Source organism: Phalacrocorax carbo, chromosome Z, assembly GCF_963921805.1.
Source record: "Phalacrocorax carbo chromosome Z, bPhaCar2.1, whole genome shotgun sequence".
NCBI classification, from domain to species: Eukaryota; Metazoa; Chordata; class Aves; order Suliformes; family Phalacrocoracidae; genus Phalacrocorax; species Phalacrocorax carbo.
In genome coordinates, this window is record NC_087548.1 from 54,557,007 (window position 1) to 54,579,555 (window position 22,549).

At 40.1% G+C, this 22,549-nt stretch overlaps 1 protein-coding gene across 3 annotated transcripts in view; it reads right to left on the minus strand.

Moving 5' to 3' along the window:
- The window catches only part of HOOK3 (hook microtubule tethering protein 3), a 92,343-nt gene that overhangs the window by 24,438 nt on the left and 45,356 nt on the right, over positions 1-22,549 (minus strand). For all 3 annotated transcript variants that reach the window (XM_064438483.1, XM_064438484.1, XM_064438485.1), the window contains 10 exons: positions 22,110-22,169; positions 20,612-20,695; positions 19,254-19,417; positions 16,397-16,537; positions 14,704-14,905; positions 11,256-11,366; positions 8,241-8,328; positions 7,615-7,684; positions 2,401-2,541; positions 31-118 (listed from right to left, as the gene is read on the minus strand). In XM_064438483.1, coding sequence (XP_064294553.1) covers positions 31-118; positions 2,401-2,541; positions 7,615-7,684; positions 8,241-8,328; positions 11,256-11,366; positions 14,704-14,905; positions 16,397-16,537; positions 19,254-19,417; positions 20,612-20,695; positions 22,110-22,169 — 1,149 coding nt within the window. The remainder of the gene's footprint in view (positions 1-30; positions 119-2,400; positions 2,542-7,614; positions 7,685-8,240; positions 8,329-11,255; positions 11,367-14,703; positions 14,906-16,396; positions 16,538-19,253; positions 19,418-20,611; positions 20,696-22,109; positions 22,170-22,549) is intronic.

Consider the following 22,549-nt stretch of genomic DNA (forward strand, 5'->3'; position numbering starts at 1 on the left):
AATGCAAGTTTGATGTGCATTTCTACTTACATCTTCAGCTTTTGAACCTTGATCCTGCAAAGACTTCTGTAGTTCTTCAACCTGGGACTGCACTTCTAGAAGTCTCTGATTTACCAATCTAGGAAAGAGATAATTTTTTTTTTTCAGGAAAAAGCCAAACAACTGCAAGAGGAAGCCTGAGATTTTTAGTGTCCAGTGTTTTCAGGTCTTCTACACAAGAGATGCAATACTGTATTTTATTCACAGAAAATTTACAACAGTAGTTGGAACATACAGCAGTTCCAGAGACTAGAGCCTGTAGTAATCCAGAACATTCTGATACTCTCCCAAGACAACGTAAATGCCTGTATTAAGAAATCATTTCTATACACATGAAACAAGAGTTTCTAACAGTCAGTTTTACTGTGGGAGAGCTAACAGCTTACTGTTTTCACAGAGTCACAGAATCCTATCAACCTGTAGGTTGGAAGGGATCTCCAGAGGTTGTCTAAATCCAACCTCCTCGTTAAAGCAGGTGCACTTACAGCAGATTGCTGGGAACCATGTCCAGTCCAGGTTTGGACACCTGGAAGGATAGAGATCTGACAATCTCTTTGGGCGTCTCTTCCAGAGCTCAGACCCATACTCCATATTGTGTCTGTTGCCTCTTGTCCTTACACTGTCAATCTCAGAGAAGAGTCTAGCTCTGTTTTCTTGACACCTTCCCATCAGGTAGATGTAGATCACAGTTCTATCTCCTCTATGCCACCTTTTCTTTGGCTTGATCAAACCCAGTTCTCAGTCTTATCCTACATATCACATGTTCCAGCGTTCTGCACCTTAGCAGTATTCTGCTGCACTCCTGTACACCCATGTACAGTGTGCAGTGTCTTGCACTGGGAAACCAAAATTAGGTGCTATGTTCACATGTGATCTCATAAATAGTGATGAGAGGCTTTGGATCATTTTCCAGACTGACTGCCTGCACCCTGGTGAGGACAGCCCATGTCACAGTCAGCTGCAAGGTCCCCAGCTGACACACCACCTTTACTGCCCACAGGAACCCGAGGGGTTTTGCAGCAGAGCTGCTCCCCAGCCCACTGGTCCCAGCCAGCATTGCCAGGCTCCCCCCAGGCAGGGACAGGGCTCCCATCAGTTCATTTCTCTGGACTGCTGAGCTCCTCTGAACAACAGGTCTCCCTTTCAGCGTATCAGTCACCCCTCCCAACACAGTACCATCCTCCAACGTGCTGAGAGCATAGGTCCTCCCATCAGTCATGTTGTTAGTAAAGGTAATGAACAGCATTGGTCCTGATATTAATGCCTGAGGAACTGGTTGCCAGTTGGATTTTGTACCACTGATAACGCTTTAGGCCTGGCTGTCCAACTAACTTTCCACTCACTCTACTGTCCACTTATTCAGTCTATATCTAACCATTCTGAACATAAGGATAGTATGGGAGACTGTGCCAAAGGCTTTGCTAAAGCTAAGGTAAGTACCGTCCACTGTTTTACCCTTCTTCACATAGGCAGTCATCTCATTGTCAAGACAGTTGGATTAGACAGGTATGATTTGCCCTGAATAAATTCAATGTTGGCCTTTCCCAATCACTTTCTTGTCCCTCGTGGAAACAGATTCCTGATGGACTTGCTGTATGAAATTCCCAGAAAATGAGTTGTGCCTAACAAGACTGTAGTTCTCCAGACTCTCTTTCTTGTCTTCCTTGACAGTGAATGCAGTATTTACCTTTTCCCAGGCTTCAGAAACCTTTCCCAATCAAAGGGGAAGATCAGGGAAGATTAGATACAGAGCAGATTCAAAGCTTAAATAGAGAGCAGCCCCAAAACAATACCAGCCAGCTACCTTAGCACACTCAGATGCACGCTGTCTGGACCCATCAGCATCGTGGATGTCTGTATGCTGGTTGGCTTAATCTAGCAAGGTCAGCTAAAGCAGGCTGCCCTGGGTTTTAGATATCTCCAAGACAACCTCTCTGGGCAACCTATTCCAGTGTTCAGCAACCCTCAGAGTAAAAAAAAAAAAAAAAAAGTATGTTCTTATATTTAGATGAAATTTAATATGTTTTAATTTCTGCCGACAGCTTCCTGCCCTGTTACTGGGCATCACTGAGAAGAGTCTAGATCCATCTCCTTTAGACCCTCCCATCAGATACTTACAAACATCAGTAAGATCTGCCCTGAGCCTTCTCTTTTCCCGGCTACATAGTCTCTATCACTCAGACTCTACTTATATGAAAGATGCTGCAGTCCTGTAATCACATCCTCGTGGCCTTTCACTGGACTGAATCCAGTATGTCCATGTCTTCCTTGTACTGGGGAGCCCAGCATTGGACATATTACAGTCAAAGGTATATGGCATTGCCAGAAAAATCAATTGAACCAGAGGACAAAACTTCTTACCTGTTTTCTGTCTCCAGTTCATTCTTCCGTAAGTTTGCATCGTCAAGAAGGCTCTGCAACAAGGCAATCTTTTCATTGTCAGAACCTTCTTGGTTCAACTTTAACATCTTGTTCTCATGCTGAAGGCGAATAAGTTTCTCCCTAAACACATAAAATACAATTTTGTAGAAAAAAAAGTATGCCAATCTCCATAAAGAAGAAAAGAGATTACTACAGGTATAAACAGAACATAAAGATCATCTTTACCTACTGAAAGGAGACAGCTGAAACAACAATTATGTCTTCAAATTCCCAAATACAAACCTGATTAAAGGACTTGTAATCATAGAAAGCATAATACAAGGAAGTTGCCTGAGTGCCCTATTAAACCTCAGAGTACAGCTGGACAGATTTATAGGGAGAATGTCAAGAATGCAAAGCTTGTTGGCAAGTGTTAAGGGAGGTTGTAACCTCAGCTGCCACTGAACTACCACATGAACCCGGGCAAGTAATTTCTACACTGTTGGTCTGTTTTCATAGAATCATAGAACCATTTAGGTTGAAAAAGACGCTTGAGTCCAACCATAAACCTAACACTACAAGGTCCACCACTAAACCACGTCCCTGTGAATCATGTCTACATATTGTTTAAATATCTCCACAGACGGTGACTCAACCACTTCCCTGGGCAGCCTGTTCCAGTGCTTGATAACCTTTTTGTGAAGAAAATTTTCCTAATATCCGATCTAAACCTCCCCTGATGCAACTTGAGTGCATTTCCTCTTGTCCTAGCACTTATTACTTGGGAAAAGAGACTGACACCCACCTTGTTCCAACCTCCTTCCAGGTAGTTATAGAGAGCAATAAGGTCTCCCCTCAGCCTCCTCTTCTCTAAACAACCCCAGTTCCCTCAGCTGCTCCTCGTAAGACTTGTTCTCCAGATCCTTCACCAGCTTCGCTGCCCTTCTTTGGACACACTCCAGCTACTTTATGTGTTTCTTTTGCTGAGGGGCCCAAAACTGAACACAGTATCCTCATCAGTGCTGAGCAGAGGAGGACAATCACTTCCCTACTCCTGCTGGCCACACTATTCCTGATACAAGCCAGGATGCCATTGGCCTTCTTGGCCACCTGGGCACACTGCTGGCTCATGTTCAGGCGGCTGTCAACCAGCACCCCCAGGTCCTCTTCCGCCAGGCAGCTCTCCAGCCACTCCTCTCCAAGCCCATAGCATTGCATGGGGTTGTTGTAACCCATGTGCAGGACCCAGCACTTGGCCTTTCTGAACCCCAGCCTTGGCCCATTGATCCAGATCTGTCCAGATCTCCCTGCAGAGCCTTCCTTCCCTCAAGTAGATCAATACTCCTGCCCAGCTTAGTGTAGTCTGCAAACTTACTAAGGGTACACCAAATCCCCTCATCCAGATCATTGGTAAAGATATTAAACAAGACTGGCCCAAGATTCAGCCCTGAGGAACACTGCTTGTGACCAGCTGCCAATTGGATTTAACTCCATTCACCACAACTCTCTGGGCTCAGCCATCCAGCCATTTTTTTTACCCAGCAAAGAGTGCACCTGTCTAAGTGTCATGGTTTTAGCTGGGATAGAGTTAATTTCCTTCACTGCAGCTGGCATAGTGCTGTGCTTTGGACTTAGTATGAAAACAATGTCGATAACACACTGATATTTTGGCTGTTGCTGAGTAGTGCCTGTATTAGTCAAGGACTTTTCTAGCTTCCCATGCTCTGCCAGGTGCACAAGAAGCTGGGAGGGGAGGTGGCACAGCCAGGAGAGCAGATTCAAACTGGCCGAAGGGATATTCCATAACATACTGGGCATGATGTTACATGATAATTGGGGTAGCTGGCTGGGGGAGGGAGGCAGCAATCACGGCTCGGGGAGTGGCAGCATCAGTCGGCAGGTGGTGAGCGGTTGTATCGTTTGTGGTTTTGGTTTTTTCCTTTTTCCCTTTTTATTATATTGTCATTATTATTATCATCATAGTAGTTATTATAATTATTATTTTATTTTAATTATTAAACTGTTCTTATCTCAACCCACAAGTTGTTTTTTGTGATTTTGCTCTTCCAATTCTCTCCCCCACCCCTGTGGGATGGGGGGGAGTGAGCAAGTGACTGCGTGGTGTTTAGTTGCTGACTGGGGCTGAACCATGACACTAAGCCATGACCAGCCAGCTTCTCCAGGAGAATGCTGCAGGAAACACTGTCAAAGGCTTTACTATAGTACAGGGGGAAAATATTCACAGCCTCTCCCTCATCCTCTAGGCAAGTTACCTTATCACAGATGGAGATCAGGTTGATCAGGCAGGACCTGCCTTTCATAAACCCACACTGATGGGGTGTCTAAGTGGTATAGCAGGTTGCTAAGCATTTCCCCCTTGGATTGTGGGGGCTTCATTCTGCTCCCTGCCCCTGTCTTCCAGCTCAGCAGGCTGGGTTCCCAAGAACAATTAGTCTTACTACTAAAGACTGAGGCAAAGGTGGCAATAAGTACCTCAGCCTTTTCCTCATTCATGTTTCCCTCCCGCATCCAATAAAGGATGGTGGTTTTCCTTAGCCCTCTTTTTGTTGCTAATGTATTTACAGAAACAGTACTGCAGTCTTTTACTGCAGTAGCCAAATTAAATTCTAGTTGGGCTTTCGCTCTTCTGATTTTCTTCCTGAATAACTTCATGACATGTTTGTAGTCCTCATGAACTGCCAGCCCTTTCTTCCAAAGGTCATAAACTCTCCCTTTTGTTCCCGAGTTCCAGCCAAAGCTCTTTGTTCAGCCAGGCCAGTCATCTTCCCTGCCAGCTCATCTGTCAGCACATACCCACGACCTGCTGCTCCACCTTTAAGATTTTCTTCTTGAGGAATGGCCAAGCCTTTCTGGACTCCTTTGCCCTTCAGGACTCCCTCCCAAGTAACTCTGTCAAACAGTCTCCTAAACAGTCTCCTAAACAGGCCAAAGTCTGCCCTCGAAATCCAAGGTAGCAGTTTTGCTACCCCCCTCCTTAACTCTGGGAATTGAAAACTGTCATTTTGTGATCACTGTGCCCAAGACAGCCTCCAACTATCACATCACCCACAAGTCCTTCTCTGTTTGCAAACAACAGGTTCAGCGGGGTGCCTCCCCTAGTTGCCTCACTCACCAGCTGTGTCAAGAGATTATCTTCCAACACCCCAGGAACCTCCTGGACTGTTTCCTCTCTGCTGTATTGTATTTCCAGCAGATGCCCGGTAAGTTGAAATCCCCTATGAGAACAAGGGCTAGTGATGGTGAGACTTCTGCCAGCTGCTTATAGAACATTTTTTCTGCCTCCTCCTTATCCTAGTTGGCCAGTTTGTAACAAACTCCCACCACGACATCTGCCTTGCTAGCTTTTCCCGATTCTTACCCATAAACACTCAACCCTTCCATCCCTATCATCAAGCACTAGACAGTCAAAACACTCCCTAACTTACAGAGCTACCCCACCACCTCTCCTTCCCTGCTCATCCCTTCTGAAGAGTTTATAGACATCCATTGCAGCCCTCCAGTTGTGTGAGTTACCCCATCATGTTTCCATGATGCGACTATGTCATAGTTTTCCAGCTGCACAATGGCTTCCAACTTCTCCTGTTTGCTGCCCATGCTGCGTGCACTGGTATAGATGTACTTGAGCTATTGATCCTGCCACCTTCTTTTGAGAAGCGCTAACTTCTAATGTGACTGTTCTCATGTGCTTCCATGGCTTCTAATGCATCAAAATCTTTCTTACACCTTTGCTGCTGTGTGCACCTCCATTCCCTGCCTCCACTGAGTTGGCTACACTGTTGTGTGCATTAGTACAGGGACATTTCAAATGTGTTCACCATGGAGCAGAGTGAAGGATCTTGCTAGCTCACATCCCTCAAACATTGGTGTGCTGCCCCCAACTTCTCTAGTGAGCCTGGTTTTATCCCTATTGCCCTTCAAATCTTTAAACTAAAGCTCTTTCAATGAGTCCTGCTAACGCCTCATGTCACTTTTTGATTTCCTCAGGTGCAACACAGAGGCTATAGAATCTGCCTCACAACACTGGCCCATTTGGTCGGCAGGTCTTCGCTGTGAGATGGAACAAGGTACCTGAGCACAGACCCATGCTCTGCTACCAGAGAGGGAACAAGGGAGCATTAGTAGCTACTCCTGTGGGTGGGCTGCCTTGTGCAGTCTTTCTCCATCAGCAGAAGCAGCCGCCCAGACCTCCAGCTCAGGAAGTTCCGGTTCTACAGCAGCCACTGCTGCTGTCCACCTCTATCAAGTAGGCATGGAGGCCAAGTTTAGCAGCTGCAAACAGTCTGCATGGAAGTATGCTTGCTTAAAATCCAGAATTCACCTTCAGGAGCCAAAGATGAAGAGTCAATGAAACCACAGGCTATGCTTGGATATTTATGGCATTTAGAATCCTGCCCTCTCTCATGCAATCATGTGAAAGGTTTACGCAGTAACTCCATACTTCACTAACACTGTCTCAAACCATGATTCTCTTTTGTTGTTTCTGAACAAAACTAAAAAGAATTGCTCTTGTAGCAAGGTGCACCAGCACAGCTGGAAGAAAAACTAATCTCTTCTACTATTAGTTTTCTAGAAAGATATTATTTTACTACTGAACAGTGTGTTTTGACCCATATTGAGCTTTCCAAGTGTTAAAATACTGTATTAGTGTTAGTAGAGATAAAAGAAGATTACCTGAAGAGCTAAAAGATTTGAGACATGACTGTCTTAAAGATTTTTAGCATATGGCAAAGCTAAACAGTGTGCAACATCTTAAGACACAAAGGTTTTCAGCTCTGCCACTGCTTTTCTCCCTTTTTATAGACTGTAAACATTTCCCATGATATAGCAGCATTTACAATTTATTCTTCATTTCAAAATTTTAGTCATTTCTTTCCTTGTACAACAACATATTCTTGTTAACAGACAAAAATGTTTGTAATGTACATACAACCTGCAGTTACATCAACCCTCCACAGGACAAGAAGATACACAATGTGAAGATAAAGGGTTTGTTTTCTAGGTTTTTTGGAGGACAACACAAGCTCAAGAGAGGTCAACTAAATTGTCATAAGCATAACAGCTCCTGTTGAGCAGAAATCCAAAACAAGAGAAGGACACAAGCATTAATTGTAGAAGCTTTCTAACATGGAAAGCTAACTAATCATCTATGGGTACATTGTAAAGGTTAGTAAACCAACGCACACATTAGCTTACTTTATTTCAGGAGTAACAATTTCTGCTGCTAAACTGTCTGAAGGCTCTTGTCTTCCCAGAGGCATCAATCCTGGGTTAGAAAAGGTAAAAAATTTAGCAATCAGACCATTAACTTTCTTTAAAAGACCAGAAGTAAACATTGTGCCATTTTCCATTGTCTGTCATTATTCTAAAACGGTAAACTTCTAGAACAAAGTCAGGTGACAGCAAAACACACAGACAAGAACAGTTTAATTATTCTTGTCTTCATCCATTCCAATTAACTAATTTTGTGGTGTATTTTCTGCTCGTTAACTTACACATAGAAATAAATTGCAACACATGAAACATCATATATACATGAGAAAACTTAATATCTCTCTAAAGGAAATTACGTAACTACACAGAAATCAGAAATACATTATAAAATAACACACTAGGGAGGAGACTAAAATTTCTGATTGACTGAAATAACATCTTAGGTTTTCAAATGCTTACAAAGTTATGAATAGCTGAAGCAGCTTTTCACTGCTGACCTTAGAGAAGCTTAAATTTATTCTGTGCTAAACAAAAGCACACTCAATACACTCCAGAGAAGTCCTGTAAACTTCAGAAAAAGATGCATTTAATCTTTATTTGTCCTTTACCTGTAGTGGTGAGTTGTCCCTCCTGAGCTTGTACACATCTAAGCTCTTCAATAGTTTCTTTCAAAGAATCCCTTTCTGTTCTTAATCTCTGAATAATTGGAAAGAGAATGAGTATCAGTCTTGGCACTACAAATCCATCTTTAATAGTACACAAGTCGCCAAAGGGCACAGCCTTCAACACTTTTAAAAGAATTTAATGCAACTCTAGAGATGATTTTCAAATTAAGGCATCTGAGTTTCTTTCATTACATGATATTTCTGTTTATTTTGTATTCCACATGAACAGTGGGGTGTTTTTTTTGAGAAGGTTTGCTGCTCTGGAGGTAAAAATATCAGGGTATAAACTTACAAAATCAAGATATTAGTGACATAAATTTCTGGTACCAGCTAGTAAACAGCATCCACTGGGGCCACTCAGCCATGCTCCTTTTCCCCTCCTTGGGGCTGATTCCAAGGGAAAGGGAAATGAGTTAAGAGACTGTAGACTTCTACCTCACCAAGAAACCAAGGTTTATCCAGGAGTGAGATAAAAAGCAGGTGAGTAAACAGTCAACATAAACAAACTGCATTAACTTCATTTTGTTTGCCTTTCAACAGTGGAAGTGTGAGCAAGACTTCTGTATCACCTTCCTCCTGTGTATCAACTGGCCTTGCTATTCACCAGCATCTTAGCTATAGAAGAAAACTAGGTGCTTGAGGCTAAATCCAAAGAAAACTGAAGAACAGGACTGGATCACCTTGGGATCTAGACAGATGGGCTCTTCAGAAGCATCAAGCTCTTCCAATTCAGCACAAGTTCCCTTTTAGCAAAAAGTGAGAATCTACAGGTAGCATCAAGTTTTTGTCCAGAGGTTGCCAAGATTCAAAAATGAAATGAGAAAATGGCAACTATGTAAAGATCCAAATCGTAATTTGCTCCAAAATCAGACATGCCCCTTATTACCAAAAGGTCCAGGACAGACCTTGTCTCTGTGTAGGTATGGAGTTGTGTCAGCTGACAGCTCCTTGCATTTCATCCTATTAACAGTTTGATTTGATTCAGATATATTTTACATTTCAGACCAAATGGATCCAGGACTTGGAATCGCTTTGGCAAAGAACATTTTGGTGAGGTGTAACAGAGGCTTCTGCTGTATTTCTGAATCCTGAAAGGTGCATGAACTCTGGTGCAACTGTCAGAACAATGTGAATAAAGCATACATTCTGTTAGCACTGAAAGTCATTTCACAAACCCCAGAGGTGAAAAAAGTGTTTTACAATAGATACTAAAGAAGAGCCACACAGAGGACTGCTCAAACTCAGCTGCTAAAAGCAAGGATTCTGAAGTCTGCTATCATCAATCCAAAAACACCAAGTTGATTAATCAAATGTCACAATATTTTAATTAACAGATAAAGCTCTAGGACTTCACCTGTACACTGCAGACAAAGTCAACTCATCAAATTATCTTAGTACTTATCATACAACACACCACATAGGCAAAATTCCAAGATACATAGCTGAAGATATCAAACACGCTACCACACTTTGCCAGAACATAAAGACCAGGACAAAATAAATTTCAGTAACTGTTTCCAAAATATAACTAACCAGATACCACTACATAGCTTGTGACCTGTGGTGGGCAACCTTACTGATACATATGTGACAACAGAGAACAGAAAGAATGGGTAACACAACTAGTGAATCATTAATTCAAATGCTCAGAGACTTCAGCTGTAATCTACTTTTCATAGGTGCATATACATTCAAATTAATGTTCTGAAAACCAACATCTGCCCCCAAAAATGCTATTTGTCAGGGAGTAAAACAGAAAACTGTATGACATTGCCCCGCAATTCAGATCCTTTGTGCAAGATGAAATGGTCCACCAAGCAATGGGCAAGCCACACACAACCTTACCATTGTCAAACATAACAAAACTTGAAATACAAACTTTAAATAAAGAGCAGGAAAAAAGCCAAAGCACAGGACAAATATAGTTCCTATGGGCATTCCAATGTGAACTGAAGGGCAGATGGAAGCGATATCAAAGACAACTGTCCACACTAGCTTGAAAATTTAATAAAATATGGAAATAAAAGACCTACAAACAGAAAATAAATTCAAAGTTTCAGTTCAAATGCTATTCAAGTGCAGGGGCTGGAAATTTTCGAAAGAATTGGACAGGAAACATGACTACTGGGGGAAAAGCCTACAGAGATTCTGACTGATGGATAGATGGACCTATATGTAAAACAAGCCTAAGAAATTGCCAACTCAAAGTGCTGGCCTTGGTTGGAGGTAGTTTGAGACACCTGTGTATACTTTCCTAAGAAACAAACCAAAATAAACTGGTGAGAAACAATAATGTGCAAGAGAAGCCTGAAGGATCAGTCCTGGCAAGAGAGGACAGAGCAATCAATCACAGAATCACTAGCAGCAAATGACAGAGAGGAAGGGAATAGACTGGTATCCATCCTGTGTGTTCCATGTTGGCAGTACAAGATAGATGAACAACAAGCTGTCATAGAAGGTGAGATCGCCACAAAGGACATATCACTCTACACGATTCCTAAGCCTCTTCTGCAGTACTCATGACTCCACAAAGAGAAGCATGCTGATGGTACCTCAAAGAATTCTTTAGAAAAAATGTAACAGGAGTTTAGTTCTAGGATGATACTGCAGAAACCCTACTTTAAATAGTTTTTCAGAATATGTTACAATTACCCTGGGTGTTTATTAACCTTCTCATGACAAATGGTCAAGAAACAACTTCAGATCCCACATATCAAGGCTTTTCCTCTTGAAAATGGGTTGCATATGGTTTTGTACAGTCTCTTTATTCCACACTGTACAGTTCTTAGGTTTAAAAATGATCTTGTACACAAATATTAGAAATTTTTAAGTGAAAAAAAGACTTCCTAATTTAAAAGGCTTGCTGTAAATGACTAACTATAATTACCATATCTCTGTGTTATAAAGGACACAAAGTTGCTACCACTACTACCAAAAAAATAACACCTTGGCACTTACATCTTTTTCTTTTTGGAGGCTGTCTACTTTTTCTTTCAGTCGTTTGCATTCATAATCTAATTTATCAGCTTTCTTGGATTCTTCAGATAACCTGTTTTGTAGTTCAACTGCCTGTGAGAACAAGAATCAATAATTTGTCTGCAAATATTAAAACAAAATACACAAGACAAAGTAGCCAATTACCATGCACCACAAGTCATGTTGTAAACAAGTAAAATAGTTACCTATAGGACATACTAAAAAACGTTTTAATCAGTTGTTCTGTGTTTCAGCAAAACCAACAGCATTCAAATATTAGTTCTTAGCACAAGCAAAAGAAGCAAAAAAATTGTGACGTATTTTCAGTACATCTAAAAACTAGAATTTAAGCCCAAGCATCGTTTACAGGAAAAAAGCTAGATAGTTCTATGTATCAAAGAACTTAGGAAAAGTAGAAAAATCCTCCTGCATTCTGAGAAGCCTAGGAAAAAAGGAAAAACTCTGAAGAAAGCAAATTATCTACATCCTTCGTTAACTCTGTTTCACAAGCCTCACTCAGAATTCAACCACCAGTTTATGCCATTAGGTAGCTTTTCTTAACTTGAGATTTTCCTAATAATTTTTAATACACTAATATAAAGATTCAGCCACAGGCTCTTTTTAAACAGTTTTCTTTACTTCAGAAGGAAACACTGCTAACAAAGTCACATGTATACTTTCAACTACAGATCAGAAAAGAGCTTTTAAAATTGCGTGAGCAGAAATATGAAAGTCAAGCAGAAATCATCAGTGAACAGGAGGCAAATCAGTGAAGTCTTGCCTTTTCAAAACTCTCAGCCTTTACTATCACAGGCTCATTCCCAGAACATTAGTAAAGCTCATAATGCAGAGAGCATGGAAGCAAGTAAGCTGAATAAAGACTGACCTGCAAATACAAAAGCTGAATGAAGACTCAGCTAAAGATGTTTGGATTCTTCTGAAGCAATTCTTAAAAAGGTTTTTCCACAGCTTTTAGATTACAGAGAAAGTGATAACTTAAGTTTTGAAGCAAAGCAGTAGCCATACCTACATTAAGACTGCCTAGTGGCTCTAATTACCTTTTATTTTCAATGTGCATGGCTATAGCAAAATAACTACCAGGCCTAAAAATCTGCTTCTTAAGTCTTAGAGGACTTTGCTGTTGTTGTTCTTAAATTAAAGGCTGCAAAAAAAGCACAAGCCTGAGATTATCAGATTAAAAAACTAATTAAAATGTTAGATAAGAAAATATTTCATTTCTCAGATGTGACATCCATTGCTGTGGCTATCAGAATAACTACAGGTATAAAAGAAAAATGCAGGCCTTAACCTGTGATTGTGCTCCCACTTGCACAATAGGTATATTTTCACCTCAAATGGAAACAAATGCATTTGTGTTTGTAATCACTCATACTATGATAATGGCATGTAGAAAAAACACAGCAGGAAATAAATTGCCTTGAACTAGGAGGTGGGAGTGTATAAAAAGATATACAGCTACATGGTAATACAGAAGATTAACAAAAAAATAAACTGACATCACATTTACTGAGCTTTATCTGACATGTGGAATGAGTAAAGCAGGAATCTTGCAGCAAAGAAAAGCAAGACATGCTGTTAAAAATATATCAGAATGCACATGCACAAAGGCGCTGAATTAAAATTACAAAAATAATCCTGGAATCTTCATACTTCAATTTTTCATGCTGCAATAAAAAGTTTCTTAGAGAATGCTTCTGCTCGCTTCAGAACAGTGAACACTCTTAACTAAACAAATGGTATTACATCTCCCAGCACAATACACCACTACTAACCTCATCCCACAGAAACTGCTGGGTGGGGTGAAGATGCAATTTCTTTGCAGATCACTATAGGAGTTTGAACCAAGCACTTTCACTTGCACAGCACAAAACATCTAAGCCAAAGAAATAAGTCCTCTGATGGCATCATCATGAATGGGGTTGGATCCTTCACACACCAGACAACCACATTACGCTACAGGGGCACACCAGTGCTGAGCAGTGACGTAACACCAGAATCCTTATACCTGTCTTAATTCTTATAGCACAATTTAGGATTCGCAGAAATTAATTTTGTGACAGCTCATGATTCACAGGAAGGTCTTAAAAGAAGCCCAGCCTTACAGGTACTGAAAGCAAACACACTGTGTGTTCATTTTGAGGCACTGTGGTTAGGTGAAGAAAATTCACATCTCTCACAAGACACCTGAGGTTTACTCCCGTCTCAGCTAGTGGAACAGTTTTGTACAAATCAACAGCTCCTCAGACACGAAATCCTACCCATAAAACACAAGGAATGATGAAGAAAAGGAGGAGTACTTTTGCAGCACAAACAATGGGACTGCCCCTTCCAAATCCTTATTGTTAATGAAATTAGAACAATCTCATGCAGATGTCAAGACTACACAACTATATCACACACTCAGCTGTTTAATGGAGTGAAATATTTTTTGCCAGTAAACATACTACTCGTATTTGAAAGGCCATTGCATTGTTCTTGTCCAAGTTCTTTTTTTCTGGTGGCATCATTTAGACTGTATTTACTATTAGGCCACAGAGGTTGAAGCTACTTGTCTTAGCTAAGCTGGCCAGGTGCAGAGAAAAAGCTATCAAGTCTTGGAGACACACATTGCTCCCGGGCTTGCAATGTTGTTAGTGGTTGTTTCTGTATTTTTATTCTGCTGTAAGTTGAAACATAGGAACTCCTGTGCCATGGACATTTAAGCTTAGGAGCAGGCAGAAATACAGAGCAGGTGTTACAACACTCTGTCTGGCCCTGTAACAAGAATCCCAGAATGTCATGTCCATGCAGTGTAGAAGCATCTCTCAGATTAAGCACATCTTCCACCTTTACAGAAACAGGATCACATGGCACTTTGATAAGCAGGAGGATAAGCAGATGCCTTTCACTCCAGAGTGTGCTGGTGACACATTTTATACTCTGATGGGTGCATATAAACAATAGGGATGATATGCATCCTTCTCTCTTCATAACTGAACAAATTCAGACATGTCCAACAAACTAAAACCTTGGAAAAAAAAAAGAGGTTACTTAACCACAGGAATAACTTACCTCAGCTGTGCTGCATTCCTCACTGCTGGAAAGTCATAATGAAAAGCAGACACTTTTTCTGAAAGAGGCTCTAATTCAAGCCCCACTACTAAATATGAATTAGGAATAATTTGAGAAAAAAATCTGTTGATTTTTAAAAAAGAAATACTGCTTATTGGCAAACCAATGTAAATTTGAAATAATAATAAGAATTGGAGGAAAGAAGGACAAAGGTAGTACCTACAAAACAGGGGAGTCTTCTAAACGCAAGGAGCTGTCTGTTCATAATTTCTTTTTTACTTTCATGTATTAGCCATGTTATGAAGAGAAGGATTTGAACAATCCAGAGAACTGTTGCATTGATGATGTCTGTTCTTACCTGTCTCTTGTATGTTTCCAGCTGACTGCGTGCTGCGTTGGCCTTCCTTAGTTCTTCTTCCAGGCTCACAGTATTTTGCATGTACATTGTATTCTTCTCTTCTAAGAGTTTCACTTGCCGTCGCAAATCACCCAGGTCTTCCAATTTCTTTTTGTATGACTCTACCTGGCTTTCTAACTTGGCTACTTTATCAGAAGAATGCCTGGAAGGACAGGTTTGTATCAAATTTGTACTCTGAATACTAACAAAATGGAATGTCCTGAAGCTTCCTCAGTATTTTGCCCTAATGCAGAAGACATTCTGAGATCATGGGGATCATAATGCAGAGAACAAGAAAGCAATCATATCTTCCTATTACTTATATTTTCACTTTTAAATTGCCTGCTTCCCTCCCATAGCTATTTGTCAATGCAAAGAGCTGCTGACGGAGGTACTTTTAGACACTATCACTCTTACTAATACAGCCTTATCTGCTTCCAACCTTAAAATAATAAAGCACCTTCACTCCCACCCACCTCCTTTCAATTCTAAATTGATCCTCAGTCCTGCATTTTACAAGGGTAAAGTATAAAATTTTCTGCCCTTCAATTTGTTTTAAGGATAGTCAGAAATAAAATCATAAAGATCTGCCTCCTGGGCAGGATATACATAGCGGCACAGAAGTACCGTAACAGCTTTGGAGCCTGATTCCTTCAAAGAAAAAATGAAACAGCAGGCTCCATTCATAACATTTCAGAGTTTTTCCAATCCACATGGTGCACTGCCAGGACATTAATAGCCCTCACCCCCAACCACCCACACCCTCACTACTAATACTGTCCCCAGTTTCATTTTAGAACCAACCTTTTACTTATAAAATCTGGCGACTTCTGCATTGAATATCAATTCAATTGGGTTAAGTCAAATCTCCTTAATCCTCAATGAAGTGCAGAGCCTCTCTCTGGGGCAAGGAATTTCTCTGAACCCATGCTGCCCACACAAATAGTGTATGGAATTGTGCAGCCTGATGGGCTCATTCCTTATGTTAATGACAGAGGTGGTAAAGACAGATAGCTTTGGTAGAAAGCTACTGGTGAATTAGAAAAGGCAGTACTAAAATAAGCCTTGCTAGACTTGCTAGAAAGAACGATACAGGTGGATAATGGAAACCTGTTCTGAATAACCCCTGGCAGCAAGATGCCACTACTGAAGGATTATGTTCCATAGTAAAAGGGGCTGCCCCACCCTATAAACCCCTAACATCATCAAATCCATCATGACAACTTTGGGAGCTAAAATCCAGTGGCAAAGAGAGCTGTAGCAGATGTTGTTCATATTAACATTATATGATAAACCAAATGCGCCACCCAAAGTCCAAATAATGTAAACCCAGGAAAGGAAAGCATCTAGTTCCCTGATGAGAACAGATGCCCAAGTCATGATGAAGGTGAGATCAGTGAGTGACTTGTTATGACCTTAAGATGGTATAGGATTGCTAACTTTACTAGTAGTCATTAATTACGTATGTAATAAATAGCTAATTTACTAGAATTGTGGGTGGTCTGTGTGACTGGATAATTCAAAAGAACCTTGACATTGAGAAAGTGTTTATATTCAATATTAAAATTATTTTAAAAAGCTAATGAAGACTGAGTACACAAATTATAGGGATTAAAAGGTAATAGTTAAAAAGGGTTATTGGAACAGAGTTTACCTGAGTACATCTATCTCATCCTTCAAAGACTGAGCTTCCTCTGCCAATGTAGTAAGCTCTTCTGTTTGTTGTCTCAATTCAGCAATTTCCTTTTCTAGTTCTTCACAGCGTATTCGATAGTCATCTTTGGCAGCTTCTAGTCTGTAGAAATGAAGTAAAACAGAAAATAATTTCTCAGCATGAGCCACAGTTACCTTTCCTCCTCCTCCCTGAAACCACAAGAAACAGCTTTCTGGTGTAGTGAAGAACAGCAGCCCACTGTGCTTGACTTTTTTGATGCTCCCAATTTGATAACAGTGTTTCTATTTGGAGGAACACAAGATAATGTATGCTCTCAGAAAGACAAATCCTGAGTTTTTTCTGTCACAGTCATTTTTCACAATGGAAGCTCAAGCAGAAATGTCCACCTTTTTTCATCACGGGGCATACAGAGTTTGAACATGACATCTTTATCCTAAAATTTTGTTCAGCTGTTCAACTCCTGTACACCTCTAACAATATTGACCTGATTGTCAGATGTTCTAAATGCTATAGAGTTCTCACCAAGGTGGCTTTATTTATTTACTTATAAGGAACATGTGCCTGCCTAGTACATCTGAAGAACCAAGTCATACATTTAGTTATCCAGTTAGCATGTGAAGAACTCAGAGGAGAGCCTCTGGCATGAACTACTTACACACAGCATACACAGGCAAAGCTGCATTAACCTGGCAGTGAACAAAGGGAATAACTAAGAGAAACTTTGTCAAAGCATTCTGAATGAATGGAAGAGGACACAACCTGGCACATGAAGTACTATTGTGATTTTGATTGAAATTAAAATGCAAACAATCCAGAAAGGGACGTATGGGCATGGGGGGTGGGGTGGAGTGTATTCTATCCATTAATTCAAGGAGTCCAAAAAGAACCTACAAGAATGGAGACAAGAGATAGTCAGTAGGTCATCTAAACCTTATGCAAAGACTTGGATTGTGACAAACCAGAACTGTCAAAGGACCAAGTCGCAAGACTGGGAGAAAAACTCTTGTACCACACTGGGCATCAGTTAAGCTGTTCACATGTCCTGTTTGGTCAGGCAGAGCTGGAGATGGAAGACACACAAACTGTCATTAGAAACCACATGCTATGAAGGCAGGGGAAGGAGGTAAAGGAGGTTAGGAGATGAGTCTCAGACTTGAAAAGGGTTTAGAAAGACCTTCAGAACCTGAAACTAGAGTAACAGGTAGTGCAGATATTGCCTATGGCGAGAAAACCTGTTCAAACAGCAATTGATAATAGACTTGGGTAGGAATCATTCCAGAGCAGGGGGATGAATAAGGGGAGATAAAGAGACATTAGAGAGACATCACTACATTAATCCTTTACATGGTAGGTGTATAGAAAAAAGAAAACCAGGCACTAGCTGCTGTGAAAAAGAAACACTGAACATATTTCAAGGAACTGAAGGGAGAGGGTGTGTCTGAACACACAGGAAAGAGGCTCAGAGCAAGAAGTGGAAAAATGGCAAAACAGGCAAAAAAGGAAAGTTACATGGCAGCTGACCTTAGAATTAGAAAAGAGCAACCAGTAGAGGACAGAAAGAGATGAAAAACTGGCAGTGTAATACAAATACCGTAGTTCCACTCACAAAGGATTGGGAAACTACAGCAACAAGAACGAAAAAATGATGGCAAAGTGGACCAGCTTTCTTCAGCAGAATAGGCTTACACAGCCTGAAAGCAACAGTCAAAATAACCAGGAAGGATATTTAAAGAGGAACTTGGCTGCATTAAAAGGAGTGTGGCTAGCAGATTGAGAGAAGTTATCCTTCCCCTCTTCTCTGCCCTAGTGAGACCACATTTGGAGTGCTGTGTCCAGTTTTGGGCCCCCCAGTTTAAGAAGGACATGGAACTGCTCGAGCAAGTCCAGCGGAGAGCTACAAAGATGATCAGGGGCCTGGAGCACCTCCCTTATGAGGAAAGGCTGAGACATCTGGGTCTGTTCAGCCTGGAGAAGAGAAGACTCAGGCAGGATCTCATCAATACCTATAAATAACTAAAGGGTGGGTGTCAGGAGGATGGGACTAGGCTCTTTTCTATACTGCCCAATGACAGGCCAAGGGGCAATGGGCACAAGTTGGAACACAGGAAGTTCCACCTCAATATGAGAAAAAACTTCTTCCCTGTGAGGGTGACAGAGCACTGGAACAGGCTGCCCAGGGAGGTTGTAGAGTCTCCTTCCCTGGACACATTCAAAACCTGCCTGTATGCCGTCCTATGCCCTCTGCTCTAGGTGTGGCTGCTCAAGCAGGGGGGTTGGACAAGATGATCTCCAGAGGTCCCTTCCAACCCCTACTGTTCTGTGATTCTGTGAACTGTGTTTCCATGTGTTGAGCAAATGCAGATGAAGAGCACAGCTCATATGGATAATCTCCATCTTTCAGATATGAAACAATTTGTTTTTAAACACAGAGAAGGACACACTTTACTGTACAATAATACCACCTCTAGTACTGCCCGTAGCAAACTTTCAGCTAGGAACTCCTACACCTTAAAAATACAGTCCGAATAATTTACATAGAGGAACGCAAGCTACTTCTCATTCTCACTGATTTTGAAAAACATGGGTGAAATGATTGCACACACTTCAAAATAACTTCACAGAGTAGAGAATAACATGTATACATCATTTCAGCATTAAGAAATTATGCATTTTTGTATGCTGGAACTTGCAAAGAAGTAAATCACAACACTGTAAAAACTTTATCAATGTGGTTATACCACCCATTACACTAATTCATAATTGCCAGCACAATCAGAAGTATGTAAGTCATGTCTGTTTACCAGCTACAAAATCTAACCACGTGTAGCTTTTCTACCTGAATGTTTCTTCTTGGAGTTGTTCTAGTTGCGTCTGCAGCTGCAAGTGCCTACGACCTGCAGGGCTGTTGGGATCTTCAATAGAATCAGATTGATTTAAACGTTCCATCAAAATCTGGTTCTCAGCAAGCAAGCTGCTCTTTTCTTCCTGGAGGGCTGCAACCTGTTGTAATATAAGCATAAACTGGAATAATTGAGCTATGCAGCTATATAGAGCAATTCTTTTGTGTGTGCATAATAAAGTATCAACACAACCCACAAATGGATACACACAGGCTTTAATAATCACATTTCACAACTATAAAAGGTAACATTAATAGGTATTAAATTGCTATATGTTGTAACCAACATACTGCAACATTAGGGGCAGGTTTGCCACACAGAAAATGTAATTACTCTTAACTGTATTCCACACAAGCATCTAAAGAAAAAGTCTGAGTTATCACAGAAGGTAATTTTGTTATAACAAAGCCTGCATACTTTCACAACAAACAAATAAAACTAGCCCTCCACATAAAGCTTTTAAAACTGATTTCCAAAAGAAACAATGTCTATCAGTCACACAGAATATCCAAGTCTGGATACCCAGGGGATGGCTGTGCCCTTCCTAGATCTTTTTTTTTTTTTAATCTAATGGCCAATTGCAAGTAAAATTGAAACAGGAACACAGTCCCAAAGATGACTCAGTTTCCACCAATGTTGTGAAAACAGGCTACAGTGCAAAGAACCCAAAGTACCGCAGAAGGAAGAGGGGAAAAGAGGGAATGTGAACATCTCAACAGAAGGAAATGCTTCAATAAGAGCCTGAATCATCCAATACACCGAAATCACCATGACACACAAATCAGCTTCATTAATTCTAATGGTTACGGAACTGCTTGGCAAAAGCCTAAATTATACTCCAAAGTAGGGTTGCAATGGCAATGCCTTTCAGTGCTCCTACTTCACAATCCTCATGTCTTCTGGATGAGGTATGCTTGATTTACAGTAAGGCCTAGTCTAAAGCCATACACAGCTGACAGACTACAGTAACTTCTGACTGGGACTTAACTCTTAACGGAAACTGTTAACAGCAGCATAACTTCTATTAGTTGTATGATGCAAGAGTTGAACCACACGGGTCAAACCCTTCCTATCCGAATGAAAAAAAGTTTTGTTAGTATGAATCATTTGAACACTGGCAACACTGCATCAGGACAGGAAAACAAATCCAGTCTGCTAGCACAAGTAAAGCAAAATAATTACTGTGCAGTTTTCATCTCCCTTTTTTTCCACACTATACTACTTTTCAGCTGCCTAAAAATTAACATGTCTTTCCTACTTTAGAGTTAATATATACAAAATATAGCAAACCTACCTGCATGTCTAATTCATGACATCTCTGGGCAATTTCTTCTTTTGTTGATAGTGCTTCATTTAATTCTTCTGTAGTTTTCTTCAACTACCATAAACAACAAACGTTTATAGTTTCATCAGTCTCTGAAGTGTCAAAAAAATATTCTGAACTAGATGACTGTAGATTATTTTTACATTTAGGTAATATATTCAATTTTTGGAAAACTGAGGCAATTCAACTCTAATAAAGAAAGAATCAGATATGATTACTGTTTAGTTCGTGTGACAGTAAAAAGTAAACATACCTAAAAGTGATATTTGGTCTTCAAAAATACATTGGAATTATCACATCTATTCTATTAATCAAGTCAAAAAATCCTGAAGAACTTGGGTCTGAAGAACCCTCTACCAACTCTGTACACTGAAAAAACTGTCAATACCACTTTTCTTTACGGATGCAAAGAGTGCATCATTTCAGTTTTCAATCTACTTTTCAAATACAGAAAGGACTGGAAGGTGGATTACAGGGAATGGACAATTAAGGTAAAATCTCTCTAGTCACCAGAAGCTACTCTTACTGCACAACAGCAATACAACTAACATGGTGAGGGAGAAGCTTACCCTTCTGAAAAAGGGCACTCAATCTTGTAAGCAGTAGGAACTATTCAAATACTCCCCTTCAAAGGGTTTATATTCAAAGATACATATCTTGTAAGCTTATATATGAATGCAGTTAAGATAACATAAAAAACATAGCTACAGAAAATTGGCCTGATAAAATGGGTACACACATATTATGTGTACAGTTATATGAGGAATTTTAGATGGCCTTTCTCAAACAACATTATCATATCATAGTTTCAAGTTTATTTCTCAAGGGCCTGTTGGCATACAAGTATTAATTCCATCTGCTCAAATTTACATAGTTCTCCAGAGAAAGCATAACAGAGAATGCCACTGTACTATACTTCTCAATTAGAAAAAAAACCTGAGGAAGTAGGGCAATGTTAGCATCAAGTTAAGCTAGTAAAGAAACAATTGATTTTGTTTATTCCTTAAATATTAATCAGAAAGAGAAGGATTCTCTTTAAAAACATATATTTTAACAGTTCCCAGGACTGCCTTAAGGATTTCTGAGCCACATTTATGGGTTTTCAGTAAACTGACTTCAGAAACAGGAACTGGTAAAAAAAGTTTTATTCAAATACTACACATCTTTCTCCTTCTTTCTCAATACCCAAAGATTTACACTGGTCTGCAGTTTTGCTATACTATGTTATACTGCTAAACTTGTTTTCCAAACTGAGTTTCTCTCTCCTTTAAATACACAAAATGGGTAAACTCAATTTATAAAGCAAAATGACTTGAAATACTGAAATTTAGTTTTCCACTCCTTATTTGATTTTTCCACAAGACCCTTTCACAATTAAAGAAAAAAAAAAGACAGACGACTTAATAAAGCAAAATGACTGGCCTCTGATATGCTGATTGAAGGAAAAGAAACATCTAATCTTAGATACCTGCCGATCAAGGTCAATGTAAGCATCGTTTCCAGAGACTGGAGACTCTTTACTCATCAACTGCAATTAGATTACACTGGATTAGAAAAAGCAAGGATTTATTTACTTTCATATTAAAAGCTAAGCTTCAATGAAATACCAAGATGATTTTAACTTTTGGGAGCATCAGTGGGACTTCATTTTTACACATGACATTCAGAAACAATGACAGAAAAAAAATCTTCAGAAGTTATAATATTTAAAGCTTTATAAAAGAAATCTTACATCATCTCTTTTGAAAATGCACATTCTTTACCTAAGATGAAACTTACAGTACGCTCTGCTAAGCACATTATTGAAGTGGCATTGGAATGCTGGTAGCTATCAACACACCATGCAAGACCTGCCTTTAATTGTTCTCTGCCAGTGGTTTTCATTGTTTGATAACCTGGAAGTTCAAT